This window comes from Meleagris gallopavo, chromosome 3 (genome assembly GCF_000146605.3).
Source record: "Meleagris gallopavo isolate NT-WF06-2002-E0010 breed Aviagen turkey brand Nicholas breeding stock chromosome 3, Turkey_5.1, whole genome shotgun sequence".
Taxonomy (NCBI): Eukaryota; Metazoa; Chordata; class Aves; order Galliformes; family Phasianidae; genus Meleagris; species Meleagris gallopavo.
Window position 1 is genome coordinate 60568945 of NC_015013.2, and position 17518 is coordinate 60586462.

The 17518-nt window shown below is 38.4% G+C and overlaps 1 protein-coding gene across 1 annotated transcript in view; it reads right to left on the reverse strand.

Annotated features, from left to right (window-relative positions):
• Nucleotides 1–15135, reverse strand: part of LOC100541042 (cytochrome P450 7B1) — a 28095-nt gene extending 12960 nt beyond the window's left edge. The window contains exons 1-4 of the mRNA XM_010709008.3: nucleotides 15084–15135; nucleotides 8198–8334; nucleotides 969–1565; nucleotides 319–525 (exon numbers count right to left, since the gene is read on the reverse strand). Of these exons, the coding sequence (XP_010707310.1) occupies nucleotides 319–525; nucleotides 969–1565; nucleotides 8198–8334; nucleotides 15084–15109 (967 nt within the window). The 5' untranslated portion in view covers nucleotides 15110–15135. The remainder of the gene's footprint in view (nucleotides 1–318; nucleotides 526–968; nucleotides 1566–8197; nucleotides 8335–15083) is intronic.
• Nucleotides 15136–17518: the final 2383 nt, after the last annotated feature.

The following is a 17518-nucleotide window of genomic DNA, read 5'->3' on the forward strand; positions in this document are numbered from 1 at the left end:
AGTATTTGAAATGCATTAACACTTCGGCAGATGCTCAGAATCAAGCAACTTAATAGGCATCAACTTTTTTCAAATAATTGCAAAGCTTCGATTTAGCCTTTTGCATACCTTGCATAGTTAATTACCTAGGCTTTAATGTTTACATGCAATGAGAGTATCTACAGCTATAAACTACATAATTTATAATTGATGTAAATGGGTGTTATTATGTCAATTAGGCAGCTGTGTCCTCCACCTTCTCAGTAAACAGAAATGAGTGATAAACCCAGTTTGCAGGGAGAGACCCTCTTCTCTTGCTAACAGATAAAAATAAATTACCCAGGTAGACCAGGTTGTCCAATTGTTCTCTGGTGAGGTGGATGTTATACGTGGGCCCTCTCTTCTGACCTGTTGACTGCAGCAAATGGTCAATCTCGTCACGCACCGCTGCGAGAGCTTCTGGGTGCCGCAGCAGATAATACATGGCCCAGAATGTAGCTGGAATCGTGTTTCCCACAGAGGCCCACAGGAAGGCAAAATGATGTGCTGGGAGAAAATAAGTGAAAAGGAAGATTAATAGCGTTTATTACACTGATTAGATTTGCAGTGTGCTAATTAAAAGATGTTAGGACACAGACCCAGCCAAGGATCAGTGAATGCTAATGAGGACCAATAGGCTTCTGAAGTCTAATTTTCTGCTTAATGAGAATAGTTTGAAATGTAATGTCGGGGGGGTGGGGGGAATAAGGGGAGTAAATGCAGCTCAGTTATAATCTTTCTCATTATCACCATTAAGTATCTTGTTTTACCACCTCAGCACAAAAAAAAAATCAATTATCATAGAGGGTTGTTTCAGAGTAAAACATTTTATCATTAGCCAATTAGAAAGCACATAAAAAAATTTCAAGGTCGCCATTTTGCCTTTTTATTTCAAAGGTCTATAGTAAATTATTTTATTTTAGACAAGCTATCATTCATAAGTTTCCTACCTGCTTTGTCATAATCTCCAAGCAGCTCATATTTCTCAAATATATCTTGTCTGGCTTGGACCACTTTTGACCCTCCCAGCCATTTTGTCATGTTCTGAAGTAAAAAATGATGTATAAGCTCCTTCCGAACCTTCTTGGTAGTTCCTAGCAACTCAATTGGTATGTTTGCAGCTAAATAGGGAAAGCTGGCATCAAACTTGATAAATTTGTCTCTGATTTCACTAATAACTTTGCGGCCATCTGCAGCAGGAACTCTTCCATATAGTGTTACAAAACTGGCTTCAAACATTACAGAGCAGCAGAATTTGTACATTTTTTCTGTTTCCCAATCTGTTGCTTGTGAGCATTTCCATTCAAATATATCCTGGAGATTTTTCATCATGTGGTCAGAAATTATTTCCAAAGGCTTGCCTTGTAGATACTGGTAGATTCTGTGCAGGTTTTCCTTGAGATCGGGGAATTTTACATTTGACAAGGCTGGGTAGTCAAAAGTTTTGGAAGCCATCTTATCAGCAAATTCATGGAACTCAAGTTGTTTGCTATTTCGGATGACGTAAACATATTGAAACGGGTCCATGATAAAGGTAATATATCTGCCTGAATAGAAGAAAAGACAAAACAGAGACGTGGCTTTATACTCTGATGCTTTCAGAGGTAAAAACTGAAAATAAGTACCATCAACATCTGGAAGAACACCAAGAAAACTGACAAAAAAAGACCTGTGAAGAGATCTGCAAAGAAAAAAAAAAGAAAAAAAAAAGGAAGGTACAACATATTGTATTTAGATTTGGAAGAAAACACAATACTTACTCTCCTTGTCAGTATTTCACCTGCATACACTTTCACAGCACTTCTAAAATCAGCATGAAGACACATTTCAATTATAGACTGATCTACTGGTTTTGGAAACAATAGGGTGTGACCTGCAATTATGGCACTTCGGAATAAATCAGTACTACCCTAGTATGATTTATGAAATGTAATGTGGGATCATAGCAGCATTGTAATTTTTTTTTTTTAATTTAGTCAGTAAGAGATTTCATATTTCATCTGCATAGTAGAAAGTGGACGAGGGAGGTTGAAGTGGAAAACTTGTTACCTAGGCAGATTTTCTTCAAGGAGATGACATCTAGACTCAAAATCCGCTGGCAATAGCTTTAATTGCATGTTGTAAAACCCCAACATTTAAAACCACATCTGTCTTTTCCTTTAATGGTGTCTCAACTTTTTTTTTGCTAAGAAGTTGCTTAGTATCAGTAAAATGACGACAATGGAATCTAACTTTGAAGCCCTGGCTTACAAAGAAGGATCTTATTCTCACTGTACTTGCCATTATGGGGTACACACTGACCTGGTAGGGTCATTCATTGTGTCAGAGTGCATGGAAAACTTTCTGGCCTTCTTGATGCACCTGAGGAGCTCTATAGCAGGTCCTCCAGCTTTGGGTACTAAGGTACAGTACTGCAGTGGTACGATGACTTTTGAAGTTGCCTATACCAGAAAAAAAATCTAAAATTTTCCCCAAGTTTAAAGTCAACTAATAAAGAACATTTTGGTGAACTATCATGAATCAAAATGCTAACACTCCCAAAGCTCAACTAAATCTTAACTCTTTATGGGTGATTCCCATGTTAAGTCTAAATTTAGAGCTCTCTTAACTTTCAGGAACAGGTGCATTAGGGAAAAAGCTACCCATTAAAAGTACACATTCTCTGTGAAATATCCTAGCTATAAACCCAGAAAACATCAAAGCTTATCATACTTACAGTCTAATTCTGTCTTACTAGAGGGACAAATCTCCTTTGATTTTAATGGGAACGCAACATGCTTAACTGAGGGCCAAATTTGGCTCTGTGACAGATGTCCTGAGATAAAGTAGTCACTACCACTAAAAATGTCAACAAGTATCCATGGTTACCATGTAGTGATATTTGAATGATCATAGTTATTCCATATCCTGACTTGCACATACACACCCTGTTCTGTGGCAAAGATGGGTGCACCCTGGACTTTCTTTGCAATAATAACCAGCTGGTGAAATTTTCATGCTATTTGCATCCCCTGCAATCCCAGTGAAACAAAGGAAACACGAGGGATAAATCAAGATAGAATTTGAGCCCTTTCTCAACAATGTGCGAAGGTTTTTGAAGTACTCATGTAGTTTGCTTTACTGTATCATAACAAACTACAGATATAAATCAATTTTGAAGAGCAAGAAATCAGCCTGATAAAGAGATCCTCAATTCCCAGCCCTCTTCCCTGACCTTCCTTTCCAAAGCACTTACGAATTTTTAGCCCCTTAATTTTTTTAACTCTTGCAGGATCTTCCCAAGCCTTTGCGAAGAGTCCCAGCACTGCTCTCGCTGCACTCCTCTCACCCCAGCTTTCTCACAATTGCACACTCTTCACTGAGGCCACCATCTTTGTGATCAAAGCTTGGAAAGAATGCCCATTGGAGTGATTTTTAATAAATAGGCTTGGAGTGTTATTAACCCTAAAGATGAAAGCTGGCTTCCTAACTTTGCGTTTACAGGGTAAACAATTTAAGTTAAGATTTTTAATTAATATTAATTTAAACCATCTGTCCACCATCTGCTTATTTCTGATGCAAAATATGAGTTTCTTTGTGATCTTTAATCAGACTCTTAGCAAACACACATCAATTCTTATCATTTTTAAGCAAGAAAATAATTTTCAGCAAACGGGTTTTCAGACAAACAAACTATTTTAGTAATAATTTTAAATCAAATTTCCCTCAACACTAGCACATACTTCGGAAAAGAAAATCTCTGACAAACAGAATAGCACAGATCTTTATTTTTATTATTCTCATCAGGTTCCTGGTAGCAAAAAGTAAGTATGTACCAAAATATAATTCATTTTGTAGAATCAGCTTGAGCTCCAGACCACAGCATTGCAAGTTGGCGATACACATATAAACAGAGAAAACAAAATACTTTGTTACTATATTTATGTAATGTCTCCATAGTCAGAATAGTGGAACCCCTCTATAACAAAGGCAGCATGTGTATGTACCTCACAGAGGATCCACAAAATCACAGAATGGCCAGGGTTGGAAGGGACCTCAAGGATCATGAATCTCCAACCCCCTGCCACATGCAGGGCCACCAACCTCCATATTTAATACTAGACCAGGCCGCCCAGTGCTCCATCCAACCTGGCCTTGAACACCTCCAGGGACGGGGCATCCACAGCCTCTCTGGGCAGCCTGTTCCAGCACCTCACCACTCTCACAGTAGAGAACTTCCCCCTGACATCCAACCTAAATCTTCCCTCCCTCAACTGAAAACCATTTCCTAATTTCAGATCTCTTTGTCAAAAAAAGACTAAAATGTCGAACTAATTAAGTGCAGTTAGAAAGTTATTGTTGCAAGAGTACGGGGGCTTTCAGCCATTAATATCATGCCCTGCACACAGATGCAGCACCACAGGTTTGTCCCAGTGTCTTCCACCCAGTAAGATACTGATGACAATTACAAACTCATGCCCCAACACCTCTCCTACCCTAAGCAGCCTTTGAGAACTTAACAGCAAACAACCAAACTTTCTGACCTCAATATATCATTTTGAGATATCATCAATACTGCCATGAATTTTGCTTTTCAGACAATTTTGTTTCCGCAGTTGAGGTCTCTTCCCACTTAACATCCCTGGTGGTGTAAAATAACAACAAATGCAAAGTTCTTCCTCAAGATTCTTGTTACTCTGCAGTATTTTAAAATGCAGCTGCCCCTCCCCTCCATTACCATTCCACTGTAGCTAATGCCAAGAAGTACCTCTTGCAGTGGTCTTTTCTAAAACCAAAATACTGATGCTCATGATTTTCTATCAGAGTACTGGTAAAGGTAAATGACAGATCAGCCAAAAGTGGAGGCACGCCACATGCTTTCCAAATTAGGAAGCTTTAAATATTGAACATGTTTATAAAGAAACCACTGAGGACAAAGCCTGTCCTTGTTAGAATATAAAAAATTCCTTTGGCACAAAAGAGCAAGTAGACTGGTCCATACAGAAATGTCACACTGAAAATCCCAATAGTTTAAGTCACAAAGCTATTTTATTTAGTACAATAGAAACAAGTCAAAATAATAGATGTATACTTGTTTCTGTAAAAAGCCCTGTGAGTTATTTTAATATGGATACAGAAAATTTATACTCCTTGTCCAATCCTTCAGTTTGCATTACAACCGTGCTGCTAATAGCCTGGTTATCTCCATTTTGTTTATACACTCTCCTAGAAATAGAAGATTGATGTGGAAAATATGAAAATTGTCAACTTTGGTAAATCTGAGCACAGAAGCCAGTATTTGTATGATAGTTAAGAAATTACTCTAATAATGCATTCTGGAGCTTTTTAATGCTAATGATGAAAGACAAGCGTTTCATATGCCATATAATGATGGATGTTATTTCAGTAATGCTTGCAGCAGACTTCAGCTTTGTAAGTTCATGAAAATTACCTTTTGCCTAAGACAGAAAAATGTGGTACGTTACTGTAGGCGTGTCATGATTTAAAAGAAAAGAATGACTTACTTGCAGAATTAAAAAAGGCCACATGTGCTCAGCAAAAGCACCGAAAGACAGATTACTTTATTAAGATTTGAGTCAGGCAGTCTTATAGAGGGTGTTGCAATGCCCACTGTCATTTCTAATAACGTATCAGGAAAAGGAGACAAAGTTTAGAGCTGGGAAACTGTGACAAAACTGCTTCAAGATCGTTAAGTTCTCACCTAGCTGTCTGCCTACGCTGCTGATCATTAGCAAGCAGAAATGCTGGGCCAGGAAGTACTACTATCTAAAAACAACAAACTTGGGAGCTTTCTCTCTCATCCCTTCCTTCTTCTTTTCTTTTCTCTTCCTCTCTTTTTCTTTTCTGAAGACTATCGCTTTTACGTAATCGTCCTCTTATTAGGAAGATTCTGCTGAACTGCTGACAATGATGTACAGTAGTGCTTCGCCGGAATGACGTCTGGGGAAAACGATTCTGCTGCACCACCACACAAAACCAATTAGAGAACTATTTTCTGCGACAGGTCAGGAATTTACATTGTTTCTCATAGAAAGATGTGCTTTTTAATTTCTTTATTAAGATGACATCCATGTCCCTCGAGACTTTTAGGTATGACAATCATTTGCTCATCACATGGGAAAGTACAATCAGCGAAATCGCATTACCGGTACGGGGCAATGCCAGAAACTCCAAGCATCGTTCCACATTTTCCAAATGAACTACTTTGAGAACCAATAATTAGAACAATACATATTGATAGAATTTCTTGACAGGACCTGTAGTCCCTCACCAGGGGGGTAAAGCAATGATAGTACATATACAGCCGGCTGCGTTATGTTTGCTGAGCATACAAACATCATCTTTGTCAAATCAAAGAGATGCACAGAAAGCCTGTACATCTCAACATCAAGACAGGATACGAGCTACTAACTAGCTTCATCTTCCCTTCTGAGTTGTGGCTGACAAGCTGTTCCTGCTTAGTGAAGTCTTGATGGTCAGTATTTTTAGACTGGAAAAAAGAGAAGTCAAGATAGCATCTCCGATACGACCAATTCACAGAATCAAAGACTTCTCTGTATAAGGTTGAAATGACATCCATAACTCACTGTGTTTGCTTTAACCTGCATCAACGAAGCTTTCCTCAGAATACCTAAACATAGGGAGAGTAGTAGAAAAGGATAGAGCCCGTTTATTGTGCAAACAGAAATTAGTTAAACTAAATTACGTTCACAGATTGCTTAAATACACAAATATCTAAATACAGTCTTAAATAAAACAATAAAATTTTTTTAAAAATTAATTAAACACATTACGGATTCTCAAGCTTGACTGCATTTTCTTTTGTGAATGCACTGAGAGTCTTTCAATAATTATTAGTTTTGACTGATAAGAAGCCATTACTGTGCGTAGTATAGTACTATACTACGTATAGTATAGACTATATAGTCTATATACACATCAAGAATAAAAAAGACAATATTTCACAGAAAAGTTAGTCTCATATATGAACTCATTTTCAAGATGCAGAAATATCTGAACATATCAGTTTCCAAAGGAGAAAAAACAACACAAATAGAAAAGCATATTAACAGCAGTAAAAATGCACTTCTAAAAGACAAAGAGCACAATAAGAGGGAGTAAAAATTTATTAATTAAACATACTGCATGTAATTTACTTGATTTTTGAAGGAAAAAATTGTATTGCAGAATAATTAAATGGAAAACTAAAAATAATGTCACTGTCAAAAAATTACAAAGCAAACTTTATACTTTCATTTTTCTTTGAAACTCTTTAAAAATACAAGGATAGCTAAAAGTGGGGTAGAGGACTCTGAAATAATAATTGATGCAACTATAAAACTGATCATTTGAACAAGGATCTCAGCATTCAGGAGGGGCAAAAGCTCCATGCTACTGACCCTGTCAGATAAGAGTTTATCTTTTTTTGAACAAAGGAAAGTACTTGATTTTAAGTTGATTTTAGTAAAAAGTGTGTGTGTGTGTATACACACAGGTATATGTCTAAATTTATATATTTAGGTTTCATTCAAGAATCCAGTTTCCTTCTGTGCTTTCCTTATGCTTTTAAGCATCTACGCGAAATCACTCAAATGCCTGTATTCAAGCTAGTGTAGTAAAACAGCTATAAATACAGAAAGCAGCAAGGTTGTATCATGCTTTATTATATTGTTATTTTCGGCAAGCACAATCAGAGTAAGAGACTGGCAATGGGAAGTTTCTGTGTTCTAGTCCTGATTGTATCACTGAGTCAATGTGTCATTCATTCCCTTGTGTTCCTGTCAACCAGTTGTAAAACGTGTGAGAACATATCCTGCACTTTTTTTCTAAAGTGTTTTCTAAATTTAATCTGATATTTTTTCTGTGCAGTGTCAAGATGATGTTAGTTCTGCCTTCCTTAGGAAAAAAACAATGCACATTTAGATGTGTTCCTACATTACACATCTACAAATTCTGTTGATATGCACGTATATCTACAGCTGTATACAAATACACATACTCGTAATTAAATCCTGTGGATACTTATGACATTATAATACATTTGAATTTAAATTTAACATATTGTGTCCTGTGCTACAGAGGAATGTTTTTAGTTATGTAAGATTCTAAAGTAAACATCTGAATTGCTATTTAATATCACTGATGAAAAAACCAAGAGAATTACTAAAACATTTCTCACCAGCAATATGTACAGTGAAAATATCTCCAAGTTTCTTTTGCTGATCCAGTAAGAATTTGAAAGCATCTTTTCTAAAAAGCAGAGCCTTCCCCAGGTAAGGAATCCAGCCATTTATTAGCGGGGGCTCTCCAGTCTTCCTGTTGAAAACATAAAAAAAAAATTATCAGGAGTGAGCTTTGGCGAGAGGGCAACTCTTTATATCTATTTATATATCACAGTTAGACTTAACATCTACTCAATGTATAATATTTTGTACAGAAAGTTCTTCAGATACGACAGCAGGTTAAGTCTAATCACACCTCTGAGCACAAAAGGCTCTGTGCGGTGATTATGAAAAATAAGAGGGAGAAATTGAGACATGTTTAACTACAGGTTGTCCAGTTATTACCACAAAGTTATGAACACGGAAAAATTACACGTTGACGAAAATTTCAGAAAGAGGAGTTCTCTCATTTTCAATATTTTGCATGTCAAAGAGAGGCGTATCAGAAGGCATTTATGACAGATTTAGGTAAATAGGACGCTGACGTAACACACAAAACAAATAGCTTTACAGATAAGGTTTTAAGAATTCCTGTTTACCAGCATACAAAACAGCTACCGTTCTAAATACGTGTCTTTAACATATAGAATAATAATAGAGGCTGAACATTCACTGTAATAAATCTCAGACTCTGTATATTTATAGTCTGCTAAGCTAGAAACCTGCATGAACATTTTAAGATGAAATTCTAGATAACTGTATTTGTAACCCAGCCTGAACAAGCAGCCACGCTGTGTTGGTTATGTTTGCAGAACAGTGTAAAATACCTTTCAAGATTCTATTAAGTTATATTTTCCCTTGCAAAGGAAAGAGGTTCACGCTGTCCTAATCCTAACTGCAAGTAGATGTCTTTCCTCCGTGCTGGTCTTGCTTCAATCTGATTTACAACAAAGAAACATAAAGCATGCTTGCTCTGGAAAGGATTTAAACAAATATTCACGAACAACTCTGTTGCTACATCCCATCTGTGAAGGTGACTTATACTACATGCAGAACAACTCATTCTGATTAAACAAGATATTTACTAGCTCGGATCTAATCAAAGATCAAGGGATCACAAGCTTTACTACTATCATACACAGCATGGATTTTTGTGTAGCTGGATTAACCCTATCATAGTCACATTCTCCCGTGAACTGCTCACACAGAAATAAAACAAAACGTAAACGTGATATGTTGAACTTACATTTTCTATTTTTCTAATTAAAACTTTCCAAGGAGCAAATTACAGCCCATCATTTGCACTCGTACTGCAAAAAGTTGTTAGAAATTCAGTTAAAGATGAACAGATGCAGCCAAACCACATTGCATGCCTTGAGCTCCTTCTGTTTCACTGGCTACTAATTACAGATGTTGGTTTTCCAGAAAATCATTTTGCAAACATTCTTGTAGCACCAGAAAAATTTAAATCCCAACATTCGCACTGCTGGTTTTTTTTGTTTGTTTCTTGGAGTTCTGAGGGTTGGGGCTTTGTTGTTTGTTTTGTGGTGGTTTCTTTATTGTGGGAAAGGTGCACCCTTTCTTTTTCATATCTTGCATAAGCCAACATGCTATGCATCCTCTCACAGGCACATAACCCCATGATTTACTACAGCAGGGCAGCAAACTTTGTACTGCTTAATTCTGTGCTCGGTGTAGACAAGACAAGAACTAATCTGAGATTACATGAGAGGGATCACCAGCCCTGGAAGTGTAGCAGCCCACTCGATATCCTTAATTATCCCCTCAAAGCTTGTAACAAATCTGGATGATTTACCAATTTTTCCTCCCAACTATGCAGTCCCACCAGCGGTCTGCTTTCCTTTCCTGGGTGACACCCCGTTCGTAGCCCTGTGACAGATATTTAGATAGGCTTTTTGTCATATTCTAATTTAACGCATCTCATTTCCCACTCCACGTTCTGTCAGTCGGTCAAAAGCTGTATTCTTCACCAGCTTTCCGCCGGGTAAAGAGGACGCAGCTCAGAGATCCAAGGGGAAATTAACTTAATGCTCCCAAGTCCGTGGGATCACATCAGGGAGACATTTTGCTATCGCCAAGACGTGAGGGTCATCGTTCGCTTCAGCCGCGTTCAGCTCAGCAGCGATGAGCTTAGCGCCGTTAAACACCGCGGCTGGGCTCCGTGTGCTTCACAGGGAAATACAGCACTGCTTTAACTTACGACCCATAGCAGGCTGCTCACTGAAATGTGTCTTCATTTCCATCTTCGCTGCTCTTTGGAAGACGGAGGTCATCTTAATGACTTATAGTCCGCCAAGACACAGCACGGCTCAGGTTTTCCTGCTCCCCTAGACATGCTTCACTGCACACACATTCAGGCAGTGCTGCTCACCTTACCTGAGCTGCCTGAAACCTGTGCTCAAAACTCAGTACAGGCTTTAGGGTGCTGCACTGCTTTCCCAGCAATTGGTCTGAATCACCAATAAAGCCCATGCAAACTTTTCCCCATCAATTAAATTTGCTCACATACTTTAACTTAGAGCTCACGCTTCACAGCCTTTATAAAATGTGGTAGTTAGACCAACAAATGTTGAAAAATGTAAAAAAAAGTTACCACTTTCTCACAGCATAATTTTTTTGTATCAAACGTAACACATATCTGAATTAAAAAAAAAAAAAGAAAGAAAGAAACATGAAGTGTTTTGATAGCAATTTAAGATCACAGCTATTTAAATTCAAGCATTGAGAACTTACTACCTGACAGTCCTATGCATGATGGACTCATATCTAGTTTAACCACTTAAATCTTAATTCGCCTAACACACTTAGTATCTCATAATATTTACTCCATGTTCCATTTAGTTTTTTGTTTTTTTTTCCTCCTGCATATTGGCTTGTTTTTGCATACATACAAAATATTTGTATGTATATTTATTCTTTCATGAGAAGTCCATTTGAAGTCTGTAAAACTTAATGGTCAGATTTCTCACATACAACTGAATTTTACAAATGAAGCATCAGCAACACACTCACTGTAAAATCTAGAAGTAGGAAGATCACTTAACAAGTGGAGGGAAACCAGTGCAGCTGTATCATCCACCACTGGTAAAGGGATGACTCCAAATGGCATTCTGCAAAAAAATCACCCAACTACAAATACGGTGTATACATAAACTGAACACAGATATCTGCGACTTATCTTTGCTTTTATTTGAAAAGATATTTCCTCTTTAGGAAATAATAAAGTTGTAATTCTACTCAATCAAATAAGTGAAGTTTTTGAGTTTGTTTACAGTTTCATACATTTGAGCTCACTTAAAAAAATTAAGTCACTAATTCAGGTATGATTATTTAGTAAAGAAGCTGAAGCAGCACAGACAATGTGAATGTTGTGTCTATGCTGCAGTGTTTAAATAAAAAAGAAGAAAAATGGGCTGCAACATTAATTATGTGAAAAATAGATGAAAATATTTATTCTTTATCCCAAATTTCTCTAAATATTATTTTCCATTAGCAAAAGTGAATTATTTGGGAAATCCAAATAAGGTCATTATTTCTGAAGCTCTCCAACTATTAACACATATTTTTTTTTATAATTCTTCAAGAAAAAAATATAAAGATTCACAAGAAAACAGACCTTGCCAACATTTATCTCTAGTAGAAATGCTATCACTTATAGAAGTATGTAGGACTATTCTTTTGCTGGTTACATCACCCTAGCTCCTGTGCAGAGCAGGGCATTAGATCAGTGTAAACGAGAGAAGAATCTTTCACTCGTTATTTGTATTTCAAAGGAGCAGATGCCTTCCAAATTATGCAAAACTCCACAGAGCATCTAGTACTACAGCAGATGAACAGGTTAATTTTTCTCTTTGCACATAATAAATCATAAGTGCTTTAACACCCATAGTCGCATTTCATGAACATAAACCTTCTGTTTAATAATGTCTGTTTACAACTAGAATCAGACATACAGTAATCTCTTGCCTGGGATAAACATTAATCCAGATCTGTCTAGAAAAATTATACAATTCATTACCATAAGTAATCTCTATTGTGCCCTGTGCTTAACCTTCATCTTTTTTCCTGTCCTATAATCTTGCAAATCCACTGGTGGTGTATGATTGGCATCTGGTGTGAGCGCAGCCAACGCTGCACAAAGAACAACCGAAAAAGCCATACATGGCAATGTCACTCAGTGGGGTACTGCTGCTTCACTGCAACTTTCACCAGCGGGTAAAAGAATCCTCAACCTAGGGAGGAAAAGGGCCCAGAAAAGACTGGATATTATCATTTGCCACAGAGGGGCCATTTTTGCTTTCTAAATCATTACCATCCACAAAAATAAAAGGTGTTGGTCTGATTTCCCTGTAGCACTTTTGGTCCAACTGCCACATTCTGTGTAAATACTAGAACAGACCACACTGAGGGACCTCAAGGAATGGAAATGTATGGGTGCAGGAGTAGAACAAAAGCTATTATGAACATGTCAGAGCAGTCTGAGATTATTCACAGGCTCGATCACAATATTTAAGCAACAAGACATGACAGACAGTGTCTTTCCAGGGGCTTATGAGCACTCTAACAGTGAGGAAAAGAATGAGGCCAAAGGCTTCAACCCCAACAAAGGTAATCCCCAGAAATGTGGTGTCTGGAGTGTCTTGTTGTATTATAAAAGAGAGACACGGGAAACTTAGGACAGGAGAAAGCCAGCAAGTCTATCTTTCTTTCTTTCTTTCTTTTTTTTTTTTTACATTTAGCAGTTAGTTTCTCCCAAACCTCTTCACAGCATTACGTGTTCTGCATCTATGAGAGGACAACCCCACCCCCACATTTTCTTTCAAACATTTGATCACAACAAAAATTTTTGACATATACAAAACTACGTATGCCTTAATTACCTCATCAAAATTACTTGCCTCAGTGATACCCTGGAATTCTAAATTTTCTAGGCTGAATACATGTAATACTAAAATGCACTTCCTGCAAAATTAGATGGACATGAACTTTGGTAACATAGTTTTTCACCTTTGAATTCCTTGCTTGAGCACTTCCTACAGAGGTAAGGATCAGCTCTTGCTCCTACCTGATCAATATTTGCAGGTTTGTGTAAGCAAATGGATGCACTGGGCTGTAGCTTGGCAGGGTGGCACGGACACGGATGGACTCATTGAAGAAGCTGACTCCTCACGCATGGAAATGAAAAGCACACTGCCCACTGCCTGTACCTTTGCCTAGGTAAAGTGCAGATAATCTCCTCTCTTCCGGGAGGATAAAGATCACTCCTAATGAAGAGGAAAAGAGCCCAAGAGGGGATGAATCTCTTGCTGTCCCCTGTTATGGCTAACCCAGGACAGAGCGCTCTCCACGGCTGCAGTGCTCAGTGCCACCCAGTGCAACGCCTGCTTGATGTGCTGTGACAGCATGCCAACGAGGGGAGAACACAGGATGATTTTGCAATGTTATTCACATAATTTCAGCTTAAAAAATGTCAAAAAACAATGGCTACACTTGGAAAAAAAAACCTGTGAGCACATAAAAGAAAAATGTTGTCTGCTTTTCCAAAAAAAGCGTGCTGATGAAAACCAACCAGTGAATATTTCTTGTGGCTTTTTTTTTCTCCATGCAGAAAAATGCAATCTTTTTACTGACAGATTTTTTTTTGGCAAAAAGTTCTGTTGTTTTATTTTTAACTAAAACACACCTCTTCTGTAAAAGCATGCAAGCTTTTTGTTTGTGCTCTAACTTCCACTGCGATCAGTTCTTCACAGGAATCTCTTATTTTTTTCCCCTCTTCTCATTTGGACCATCCCTAAAAATCCCCCAAACACCTGTACTTAGCAACATATTCAGTAGCTCTGAAATAGTGTTACCTAGGAAGTTTTTTATTTTGCATGTTTTTTTTTTAGGCTACATTATCCTAGCAGCTATAGGTTCACATTGCATGTATCACCTCTTCAAAGTTCTGTGTTGAAGAATACGTTCACAAATTCAACCAGTACTTATAGTGACTGGTTCGAGCATTGCCCAACAACCCCAAAGATAGGAAATTATCATTTTGAGGAACAGTTTAAAAATGGAAACCTACTGGAAAAGCCCTTTTGGCTCAGGCTTGTCAGAGGTTGAAAATTCCAAGAAGGGTTCTACACAAAATATAATGTGAAGTTTCATAACAGCCAGAATTGGAGTAATGGAAAATACTCAGTTAATGCAAAAATAGTTCAGCAGAAATAGAATTTAATACTGATTCAGTGCTTGTGGCCTTGCCTCTGAAATTCTACACTGCCTTTGCTCTTGGTGAAATCAGTAAGAGCAGCCATGACTGCTCAGCACATTCCCCAATGAAGCCCATGGTTATTTTATTATATCTTACATTTGAAATCACTTGTCCCGTCCAGGTCTTTTTCTATCTTAGTTCAGCTTTAACCAAATTAAAATACGTCAAGCTAGGAAGGGATCCAGAGCAGATCCTTACTCCATGCCTTGTATTCCAGATAGGCTACTGTATGCCAACATCCTTGCTCATATTCACCCATGCTGCTCTTGCAGATATTCAGTAATAGAATTTCCAGTCTCCCCAAGCAATCTGTCCTTATCATCAGAAAATTTCCCTTCACGTCTACCCTTTATCTTCATGCTGCACTTCAAGTCCTCTACTTCTGATTTTGTCTAAAGAGGATAAGAGAAAAAATAACCCTCTTCACTTCTGCAGGAGCACTTTATATATTCAAAGGTACTAATAATGTTCTCCTTTAGTCTTCTTTAGGTTAAGCAAGTCCAGTTTCTTACAGTATTTCCTCACAACTGTTTTCTGCACACCTATGTTCTCACGCTCCTCCCCTCTTGATTTTCCCCACCCTTTTGGAAGCACCGTGCCTGCACTGAGCACTGCACAGCAATTACCTCGAGCATCTCGCGGGCATCTGCATCCCAGCACAACCTCAGCTTTCCATGCAATATCTCTATGCTGTTGAGAAAAACGCAGGTTAGTTATCATTACAGCCTTCAGCCCTTTCCCAGAGAAAAGATCCTGGTCCTATCCAGATGCTGCTGATTAGTCCTCTATTTTTTCAGTTTGCCATTTGGAACACTAATCCCTCCTTTGCAGGCTTGCAGCCCCTCCTCTTAATATTATCCACAAACACAAATGCTTTTTTCCCTGCATTCATATAAGAGGGACTGGATCAGAATACAAATTTACCAATACTTCCTTTTAGCACTATCAGGAACATATTTACACTGCACATTGATTGACTTCACCCAAGAGAACCCAACAACTCTCATCTGATATCTATCTCTTCCATAATCCATTTCTGCACTTTAATATATTGCCTTACTGCAACACATGTTAAAACTGTACACAGTAAGTAGCTCAAAGTAGGAAATCATATTAACCGTCTGGCCTAGAAATGACAAGTGAAGTGTGGATAAGAATGTCAGCACTCCACACAGAAATATATTCAAACATGCAGAAATCATTCCTTACGTAATAAAGAGCAAACAAATAAATTCAGGCAATTTCAGAAACAGTGGTGGGACTTCATCACATTTAAAAAACCACGTTAACAAGGGAAGGGAGGAGAATATTGTATAACGATACTGCATCTTCTGTGTGCATCAACTGTATCTTCCTTGAGTACAAAAGTATAGAATTTCAGAAGAAAAGAAATGGTAAAAATCAATTATTATTTCTCCTGAAACATTATGAATGCTAGATAACATAGGATGTTCATTTAAACAAAGCAGGTATTGAAAACAGGCTTCATTTCATGTGAGTGAGCTGTCCGGAAGTCTGGCATCTTGGTTACGCTGGACATCTTGAAGTTCTCTATTATCAGTAGATAGAAAATGTGCAGAAGGTTTTTTTGGAAGTAGTGGCCTTTATGAGAAACATGCATAGAATCATATCATATCAAAGAATCATATAACGGCCTGGGTTGAAAAGGACCACAGTGATCATCTAGTTTCAACCCCCCTGCTACATGCAGGGTTGCCAACCGCCAGACCAGGCTGCCGAGAGCCACATCCAGCTTGGCCTTGAATGCTTCCAGGGATGGGGCAACCACCCCCCCAGAGGGGGACAATCACCTCCCTCTCCCTTCTGGCCACCCCTTATTAAATGCAGCCCAGGATACAGTTGGCCTTCTGGGCTGCAAGTGCACGCTGCTGGCTTATGTCCAGCTTCTTGAGCAGCTCACCTAGGTGGCAGCTGATGAATCCTCTACCATTCCCAAACTCTTCCATGTGTGCTCTCACGCTTGGTTTTTCACTCCATTCACACCTTCCATTCTACACATTTGTCCAGGTCAGTTTTCCTGACCTACTAATTTGCCATCTTTTTCCTCCTTCCCATGATCCCTCTGCATCTTCCCAGCCTCGCTGCCCATCCTTCCCCAGGTTCCTCAATGGATTTGTTCACGCTGTTCAGCCCTTTGCCCTGCACCGCTACCTTGCTTCTCAAACCAAGCTGCTATTCAAGTTTGGGGAGCTTCCTGCAATACACTCCTAGTCCTACTATTGTCCACCTGGCTTCCCTTCCAGCTCATCTTCAATTAAATCTCTTCTTGAATCCTGAACATCATCAAAGCTACTGCAGACCACATCCATAACGCACACCGAATCCATCCACTGTGGCCTCCTATCTGCCTACATCTATCTGCTGCCTCTTGTCTTTGCCTGACACAGGAACAGCCTTCCTACAGCGTATGCCTGCACCCTACCTCACAAAACTGATCTTCATTTGGGAGATGGACCATTGTCAATGAAACACTCCCTCTGTCCATTCCTCATACAGGGAGTATCTGCCATTTTCAACAAGCAATTGTGAATCACTAAAATGCATGTATGTGTCTGTCGTGTACACAAACAATGTGCATATAAGCAAACTTATTTCTATACTTACATGCAAAGTTATGCACCCAGAGGGTATTTTAACTGTAGGAAAAATTGAGTATAGATAAATTTTTTTAAAAACAGTAAGAGAAGCATTTAGTTTTATTGTAATAAACTTCTGATGTTACAATCATGGTCATACTGCGAGTATGAGTTCTGTCCTTCTGAGCTGAGTTGCCTCCAGAGGAATCCTGCAGAATGCTCTTTTCCCACTTGCTCTGCCTACCATGCACATGATTTGCAAATACCAGCGGCCCACTCCTTATTTGTCAGGGTAATTAAGTAGGAAAACAGGGGCACATTCTCTGGCTTGAAATCTGCATATGTATAGCTGTGTATGAATTGAGGGAAAAAAAAAAACGTATTTAATGATTAAAGAAGATGGAAAGCAGGTAGGAAGATTTTCACTAACAATTCCATGGCTTCCACCGTTATGGCCATGTGGT